At 52.7% G+C, this 9,265-nt stretch overlaps 1 protein-coding gene across 1 annotated transcript in view; it reads left to right on the plus strand.

The window, feature by feature from the left end:
• Positions 1-6,075, plus strand: part of JAM3 (junctional adhesion molecule 3) — a 43,909-nt gene extending 37,834 nt beyond the window's left edge. The window contains exons 5-12 of the mRNA XM_081536543.1: positions 1,114-1,179; positions 1,598-1,711; positions 2,594-2,746; positions 3,073-3,275; positions 3,679-3,778; positions 4,855-4,984; positions 5,068-5,122; positions 5,377-6,075. Coding sequence (XP_081392669.1) covers positions 1,114-1,179; positions 1,598-1,711; positions 2,594-2,746; positions 3,073-3,275; positions 3,679-3,778; positions 4,855-4,984; positions 5,068-5,122; positions 5,377-5,412 — 857 coding nt within the window. The 3' untranslated portion in view covers positions 5,413-6,075. The remainder of the gene's footprint in view (positions 1-1,113; positions 1,180-1,597; positions 1,712-2,593; positions 2,747-3,072; positions 3,276-3,678; positions 3,779-4,854; positions 4,985-5,067; positions 5,123-5,376) is intronic.
• Positions 6,076-9,265: the final 3,190 nt, after the last annotated feature.

Below are 9,265 nucleotides of genomic sequence, written 5' to 3' on the forward strand. Positions count from 1 at the left end.
CTTTCTCCATCTGACGGGTTTCACTTGGAATAACAACTCAAGTTTCATCCATGTTGTTGCAAATGGCAAGATTTCATCCTTTGTATAGCTATGTAATATTCCTTCCCACTCACATTTATACATACACATACCCCCTCCCACACACATCTTTTATCTGTTTTTCCACTGATGGCCACTTAGTTTGTTTCCATATCTTGACTACTGTAAATAATGCTGCAGTGAACATTGGTGTGCATATATCTTTTATAGTTAATGTTTTGTTTTCTTTTGATAAATATCCAGGAGTGGAGGAATTGCTCAGTCATATCTAATATTGAGTAGAACCATTTTTGCATCCTTGGATAAATCCCACTTGTTCATGGTGTAGGATCTCTTCAATGTATTGTTATATTCAGTTTGCTAATATTTTACTGAGGTTTTTTGCATCTGTGTTCCTCAGAGATATTGGCCTGTAATATTCTTTTTGTGTGTTACCTTTGTCTGGTTTTGGTATCGGGGTGATATTGACCTTGAAAAATCAGTTAGGAAGTCTTCCCTCCCCTTCAGTTTTGGAGGTAGTTTGAGAAGGACAGGTATCAAATCATTGAATGTTTGTTAGGATTTAACAGGGAAGCTGCCTGGTCCTGGACTTTTGTGTTAAGGGAGGTTTTGGTTACCGTTTCAATCTTGCTAGTGATCAATCAGTCTATTTAGATTTTCTTTCTTCATGATTCAGTCTTAGAAAGTTGTACGAATTTAAGGATTTGTCCATTTCCTCTAGGCTGTCCAGTTTGTCGGTGTGTAGCTCTTCCTAATATTCTCTTACAGTCCCTCACAAATACGTACTTAGAGGGAAAGTCCTGAAAGCTCTAGTGTCTTTGTTCTGGGGCTAAGAAAGAGAGTGCACTCTGGAAATTCTCCTCTTTTCTCTGGGTTCCTTCTGGCGAACGTCAGACTGAGAGAAAGCCATCACCCTGCCATATCTTAAGAGACTTGGTTTTGGAATAGGACGTCTTCCCGTCCCCTGTGGCTAGTGACTGCAGCCTCCATGAAGGGAAATCTGGCCTCAGGTGCGGGCTCTCTGCCGTTTCAGAGCCGCATCATCTCTGACTTGACTTTTCTTTCTTCTCTCAGGCTGCTTGATCGGGGCCGTGAATCTCAAATCCAGCAACCGAACCCCAGTGGTTCAGGAATTTGAAAGTAAGTACAAGGGAGGCTTGAGGCAAAGGGGCATCACTCGGTGGTCTGGCAGCTGACGCAGGACAGGCACACGGACGTGCGTGCCCGAGAGGCCCATCGGCAGACCCCAGTGTGCACGCATGTCAGCGCAGCACGACTTCTGACCACCACCTCGTCCCTGGCGCGTCTGCATTTACATGGCCAAGAACATTCTGACGTAGAAGCACAGGATGAGCGGGACATGCACTCTCTTTGCTAATCATCTTCATTGTTTTTCTGGCTAAAATTAAATTCTCTCGGAGTCTGGCACTAGCTGGATTTTGAATCTACATGACAGACCTAAATAGACATAGCTCGCAGGGTCAGGGTATACAGGTGAACCTGAAATTGTTCCACATTCACAGAGAGTTCTTTTTTTTTTTAACCCCTTTCTCATTAGGTGTGGAACTATCTTGTATCATTACGGATTCACAGACAAATGACCCCAGGATCGAATGGAAGAAGATCCAAGATGAACAAACCACCTATGTGTTTTTCGACAACAAGATTCAGGGTATGATCCTGTGGTCCTCTCCTTTGTACAGAAGGCCCAGGCGTGCACTTGCGACCAAGACTTGCTTCTGCCTGGACCTACATCTGTAGCCGGGATTGGTTTTCTATCTGTTTTCTTGTGGAGAATTCAAGCATACAGAAGTGGTGACGATAAGGGTGGAGCCTCCCCTGTAGCTGCCTCTCTGCTTCAGTAAATATCACCTCCTCAGGAGGACTTTAGTCCCCATGCAGCCATCTCTTTGAGGTATCTAGTGAACGTTCCCTGAGGCCACCTCTCTGTCGTGAGCCATGACTTTACAATTTCAGTGACTTTGGCTGCAGGGGGACAGCAGTGACCACTGCACACACCTGGATGCCGATCACACCACGCAGGAGAGCAAGGCGGGGGTGCAGAGTTGTGTCCGACTCTTTGCAGGGGGTGCTGGGCCAGGAGCATGAGGGGCATAAAGACATGGAAGCATAGGGAGCTTCATGACGTACTCTGCTTATAAGTTAAATAAGCAGAGTGACAATATACAGCCTTTACGTCCTCCTTTCCCAATTTGGAACAATATAACTGTGTGTGTTAGGGGTTGTGCAAGGCTTGTGCTTTTGGCGTCATATCTGAGAGATCACTGTCTAGTCCAAGGTCATGTCATTCACATCTCTTTCTTCCTAAGGGTTTGAGTTGTAACTCGTGCAGTAAGGTGTGTGTTGTGAATGGGGTGGGCCGCGAGGTCGGGTCCAGGTCGCTCTTGCACAGGGGTACCCTGTTGTCACAGCACTGTCTGTGGAATGCTCTTTGTCTTTTAGTGCCAGGTAACTAGTTTTCTCCTTTAATGGGGAAGCCTTGGGGGGAGCCAGGCATCTGTAAGGAGTCCTTCAGTGCCTCTCCTCTCCGCAGGAGACTTGACCGACCGTGCAGAGCTGCTGGGGAAGACTTCTCTGAAGATCTGGAATGTGACCAGGACAGACTCGGCCCTTTACCGCTGCGAGGTGGTTGCTCGGAACGACCGCAAGGAGATCGATGAGATCGTCATCGAGTTGACCGTGCAAGGTGGGGGTGCACGCGGGGTGAAGGCCCCTTGTCCTCGGCTCGTCGTCTGCTGGTGGAAAAGATCCGCTTCCTTTTCTTCCACAGCCACGTCCCTGTGGGTGTGGCAGGACCCACGGGGCTGGGCAGGGAGGGCTTTCAAGAGCTATAGGTCAGGGGCGGGGAGGGAAGTAGAGCTTCTGCCTCGCCCCTCACAAGCTGGAGGTGCTGGAAAGGCTGGGGGTCCCCACGGGAGCTGGGTTTCCTGCTGTGGAGCAGCTTTCTCAGTGGGCTTGGGTAAAAGCAGACCTTGCTGTTGGTTCTCACCCCAGCCCATGCTCCTCCCACAGTGAAGCCGGTGGCCCCTGTGTGCAGGGTGCCGCGGGCTGTGCCCGTGGGCAAGGCAGCCACCCTGTCCTGCCAGGAGGGCGAGGGCTTCCCACGGCCGCACTACAGCTGGTACCGCAATGACGTGCCACTGCCCACAGACTCCAGGGCCAACCCCCGCTTCCGAAACTCCTCTTTCGTCTTAAACCCTGAGACGGGCACTCTGGTAAGACCTCCGGGAAGAGCTGTGGGTGTGGCATCTGTGCTGTGGGCAGAGCGCCTGTGAGCAGACAGAGAGAGCTCCAGACCCTCATGACACGGACCACCCCCCCTTTATAGACAGGAGAGCCTATAAGGGGGTGCAGGAGGGCGGGCAGAGCTGAGGGGACAGTGGCCGAGGTGGGTGCAGGGCGGCCTGCCCAGCATTGTCTGGAGCAGAGTCGGGAGGCAGTGGGCCTTGCTCGCTGGCCACACGATGACGTTGCAACATTGCTGGTGTGTTTGGGCCGCTCGCGGTGTCGTGGCAAGACTGAACCACACTGTCATGTTTGGGGACAGCCCCTGGTGGGGAGGTGGGACGGCACAGGAGCCCTGTCACTGGGTCTCCCTTCCCTCCCGACCCCCGGCAGGTGTTCAGCGCCGTCCACAAGGAGGACTCGGGCCAGTACTACTGCATCGCATCCAACGATGCGGGCTCAGCCCGCTGCGAGGAGCAGGACATGGAAGTGTGTGAGTGTCTGCTGAGCCTCGACCCGGGGGCTGGCGGGATGGTCATGCTTGCCGGTGCCCTCAGCTCAGCGCCCTTTGTGCCGGCCGCTCTCTGCGGGGCGCGCGGGCTCCCTGGAGTCTGCCGGGGCTGGTGGGAGGACCCTCTGAAGGACTGACCCGCGGGTTCTCTCCTCAACCCACAGCTTTCACTGAAGTATCCTGAACTCCATTTCTTTGGTAACTAATAGAATCATGGAAACGTAAGGTTGTGTAAGGTCTCCAGGAATTTACCCAGTCTGACCTCTTTGCAGTAAGTGGAAACTAGGGCTCACCCCAATAATTTATGCTGTTGGGGTGATTCTTCCTCTGGGCTGTCGGGGCTCAGTGGAGGGGGGCAGGGTCCAGGTCCCACCCCACTTGTGGAGCCAGTCCCCAGGGAACTCCCCAGCTGCTGCCAGATTTGGGGAGCTGCTGTTGGGCAGGAGGAAGATTTCTGAGCTGTGCCCCAGAGTTCCTGACCTGAGAGACGGAGCTTGGGAACTGACGTTAGGAAATCAGAATTCAAATGCATTTTTAAGTAACTGTGTGCTCACGTTCAAGAACCCTGTACCAGACAAGGGAGAACTACAGCAGTTCCCAGCCTGGACAGCATTGGTCGATACACCCCCGCGTAGTTTCCACTGTGCTTTTATCTGCACAAAGGGTGCAGCCCCAGACCCCACACTGAAGCAGAGTGCAGCCAAGGGTCTCCTTGAGGGACGGGTGGTGGCTGCAAGGCCACTTTCTTACCTCCTATTTGCCCTTTTAATGACCACTTGAAACTAATAATCTGCAGCAAAGAGAGGCCCTCGAAATTTAGGGGTTTTTCTTCCTTAGGACTCTGGCTCCTAGTTCTGTCTCTGTAGGGGAACCGTTTCTCAGTAAGAAAGCTCTAGGATGTGCCCAGAGGCTTGTTACTCCTCGTAGCGCAGGCCATGCTCCGTGGCTCCAGCGGCTATGGTGCAGCAGGTGGGTGTCACGGCCTGTGGGCAGAGGTGCTCCAGGCCGGGGGAGGGGTGGGGGGCGGACAGCATCTTCTCACCCCTCCCCTTCTCCAGATGACCTCAACATCGGCGGCATCATCGGGGGGGTTCTAGTCGTCCTGACCGTCCTGGCCCTCATCACAGGGGGCATCTGCTGTGCCTATAGACGTGGCTACTTCATCAGCCACGACCGGAACGGGGAAAGGTGAGCCTGTCCTGTGTGACCAGCATGCCCTGAGCATTGCTATGGCCTGTCAGGCGTCACCCAGCTCCTTTGTTCTGTTTCAGCTACAAGAACCCAGGGAAGCCAGATGGAGTTAACTACATCAGGACAGATGAGGAGGTAAGGAAGCCTGGAGACAGTGTCTCCAGCAGGGAATATGACATCCCCCCAAAAACCGAGAGGGTCCCTAGGAGAGAAATTTGAGTTATGTCCAGCACACGAGCCCCTCAGTATGCCCCCTGGCAGTGTGCTCGTGGGGCATTCAGTCCGCAGGCCTTGCAGCCATTCCCATCCAAGAGCACATCGAGGGAAGTGGTGTCAGGCTCCTTTCCCACATGCTGACCACCCTCTAACCTGCTACGTTGGCCTTTCAGGGCGACTTCAGACACAAGTCCTCGTTCGTGATCTAGATGGTGGCGCAGCTGTGTGTACACGCAGACACCTCCACGGGGGACCCTGCCAGGAGCAGCCCCTCGAGGGGCGCCGGATGGGGCTAGACACGCGCACAAAAGCTTTTGTTTTGGCCAAAGTTGACCGCTACTCCTTTCTTACTTTTTAACAAGCTACACGAATAAAAGAGTTTTCCTGAAGATGGGCAAGTCACCACAAAGCGAGGAAGTGGCCGGGTTCGCGAAGCCAACCCCGTGGGGTCTGCCGGCCTTGAGGTGGGCAGCCTGGGCTCGGGAGGCACAGTGACCTGTCCCGTGGTGGGGCCACGCTGGCATGAGCATCCAGGGCTGGCAGCCAAGGTCATGGCCCGAGCCTTGGCTTCAGTGATGGGGCTTCACGGTGGCCCTGGGGCCACTTTATCCCCAGGCTTTGCCAAGATAGTCCTGGTGTCCGTCTGAGGAATTCTTTTTGGGTCAGCATTTTATAACAGCAGCCCAAATCAGGACAGTAAACAGCTTGTTAGAAGGAGGGATCTTCTTAGCTGTGGGAACCCTGCTCATCCAGAGGGTCCCAGCATTGGAGAGCCTTCATCTTGTGCTGAATCTGAAATGGTACTGACATGATGTTCTGCTTTTCTATGGGTGTTTATTTTATAAAATTTTACAGTCTAAATTTTTGCTAAAGATGTATTTTGATTATTGAAAATTTCTATTTAAATTGTAAATAAGTTGTCGTACACCGTTAAATACTGTATCTTTTTTTTGTTTTTTTAAGTTCAACTTAAAGTAGGAGCCCAAACTGCTCCTGTTCAATTGGAAACACCACTGGTGGCTTAGGAAACCTTTAAGAAAACTCCAGCTGAGCAACCTCATGGTCTATTTGTGTCTGTGCAGAAGAGACACAGGGCTCCTGGGTGACCTTCCAGCTGCGTCTTCCCTGGGCCTACCCCCACCCCTACCCCAGGCCCTGAGACACAGGTGCACAGGCTGCACGCCTGTTTAGAGCGACGTTGGCTCCTGAGTCTCCAGGCCAGCCCTCCTGCCCTCGTCCACCTGATGCTGCGACCCGGGCCATGGGCAGAACAGCTCTGACGGTGCTGTTCACCTGCCATGTGGGTCCACCCAGAATAGCGCCAAGGGGCCTGGAAGGGTGGGGTCCTCCGTGTGGCTAGCCTGGCTTCCCTGGGCCCAAGCTCTGTGGCTGTGCGTGGCTCAGAAAACGCAGCAGCCCTGCTGTCAGGCCTTTAAATTCCTTCTACTTACTCATGCAGGCTTCCCTTGTGCCCCAGCTGGTAAGAATCTGCCTGCAGTGTGGGAGACCTGGGTTCAGTCCCTGGGTTGGGAAGATCCCCTGGAGAAGGGAAAGGCTACCCACTCCAGTATTCTGGCCTGGAGAATTGCTTGAACTGTATAGTCCATGGGGTCGCAAAAAGTTGGACACAACTGAGCAACTTGCATACACACACACTACTTACTCATGCAGTTCATGAGACTGCCCAGGGCCAAAGGCAGTTTTGAAATCAAACCTGTCAGCCACATTTACATGTGTTTCAAGACAGCGACCCCCACTGTCCCTCTGCCATGAAGACAGCGCAGGTTCCATCTCACCTCCCAGGAGGCTGTTGTGCGGGGTCGTGAGGCCAGCCTCTGACGATGGCAGGAAGGGTAGACAGGCGACAGCCCAATTGATGGTGGGCAAAGCATGAGCCTGGGTTCAGGACAGTTTCCCGATGGTGATGAAGTCTTTGTCCACCCGACACGCTGCCTGCTTCGAGGAGCATCAGGAACACCATCCAGAGGCCTTTATTCCTTGCAAGCAGGCGTTCCTAGCCTCAGACACGCCGCTGCATTCACTCCCGACGTGAAGCCCTTTGGAACAGGAGCTTCGCAGAAGGATGCTCCCACTCCTCTGTGTCACCAGATGGTTTTCACGTAGAAGAACATAGTCATCGTGGGGTTAAACGTTCAGTGTCATAATTTTTTATACTTTGGGTTTTTTAATTGAACACTCAAGACTGTGTTGACCTTTCTTCCCTAAGTGGTATAGACACTCTGCCATGAGAACTGGCAGCAGCGGAAGGCAGCCCTTCATCTTGCTGGGGTAGCATCTTCTCTGAGTTTGTGACTTGAAAGCGCAGACCTGAGAGGATCCTTCCTTCTCAGCTCCTCTCTGTGGAGAAGGAGGCACCCTCTGTCCTGGGGGCAGCTCCAGTGACGGGGTGGCCTTCTTGGACCCTAAAACCTCCACCCCGCTGCCCCGTGCCCTGGCTCTGACAGAGGAGAGGGGAGTGAGTGTGGGTCTGGGAGGTCACTGCCCGTCACTGCAGACATGCAGACAGAAAAGGAGCCTCGGGAGATTTTAAGATGTAGACGTGGCAGGAGCCTGGAGACCATACCTGCTGCTGTGGCCTTGGTGTGGCTGCAGCTGTGCCCGGTGCCACAGACTTGTGCTACTAACACACCTGTACATTGGTGTTTGTTAAACCTCATTTATAAAAGCTTCTAAAAAAAAAAAGGCAGCAGCTCGGCCTCTTCATTTCCGTCCTTCCTGCGTCGTGTCAGGCACACCCTGGTTTCAGAGTGCTGGATGGAGGTGAGGGCGTTCCCTTGGGGGCCACCCTCTGACTCCGCTGTGCACACACGTGGAGTGTGCTGTGCAGACATATGCATACATGTCCGCTCACACACGGGAAGCCGGGGGTCAGGACAGCATCCACTCTCTCATCCTACCACCACTCCACGGGCTGCACCCACAAACAGAAACCCTGTGCTTTTGCTCCTGCAGAACTGGGATGAAACCTGAGCCAACCCAGTTTCTTTCTACTCATTCTCGGACAGAGCACACACCCACCAGTGTTTTAAGGAGATTGGTGGTGCAGAGGAACCTAAGACCCCCTCCACCGCAGGGACAGCCCTCAGTGGATTAGATGTAAAGCAGTGCTCCTGTTGCTCTGTTAAAAGACACAGGTTTTGCTAAGCAGGGACTGCAGTCTATGCTAAGACATCTGCTGTGGGGGAGGTAGAAGATCTGAAACAAAGCTTGGATCCCCTTTCCCTAAGGGGAAAGATTTGGTTGTATTCTCAAACATTCTGTCTGTTAAATGACTACTGATAAAAGCCCTGTGCTAAAAGTACTAGGAGGCTGTACTCATGCTTAACCTTTATGCATTTGAAGAATCTTTAAAAAGTTTGAAATTTACAAATAACAGAAAATATTATAGTCAGGATTTTGACATCAGACATAGGAAGCTATGTACTGACTATAACAAACTGCTCACAGTGGCAGCTTCCGGGGAGAGGCAGGCAGTCGGGCTTCTGGCAGGCCTGGCAGCACGACCTCTGGACTGGATCGGAAGGGACTGGCCTGTGAGGGGAAGCATTGGCCCAGGTGAGACCATGTAGCTGATTTCCGAGCTGAATGTGATGGTCCCTGATGAGGGGAATGGTTAGCCGAAGGTTGGCAGAGGCCTTCAGGGAGAGAAGCCGGGGCAGGTGGAGCATGAGCGGGTGTGTGTCCAGCTGCGGGTCCCACAGCAGTGCCAGAGCCTGGCCTCCCTCCTCCGGCTCCCCTGCAGGACTGGACGGCTGCCCTGACTGCCTTCCGAGCACCAGCGCTCACGGCCTCAGCAACTTTTTACATAGCACTGACATTATATTTATTAGGCATTATAAGTAACCTAGAGATGATTTAAAGTACTTGAGAGGTGGTGTGGGTTATATGCAAACACTAGGCCACTTTATATGAGGGACTTAAGCACCCATGGATTTTGCTCTTGAGGGGTGTCCTGGAACCAATGCCCTGGTTCACCAAGGCGTTGGTTCATCACCAAGGGATGATTGTACACGTTCAGTGGAATATCCTTCAGCCTTAAAA

This window comes from Giraffa tippelskirchi, chromosome 10 (genome assembly GCF_054371585.1).
Source record: "Giraffa tippelskirchi isolate mGirTip1 chromosome 10, T2T-mGirTip1v1.2.pri, whole genome shotgun sequence".
NCBI classification, from domain to species: Eukaryota; Metazoa; Chordata; class Mammalia; order Artiodactyla; family Giraffidae; genus Giraffa; species Giraffa tippelskirchi.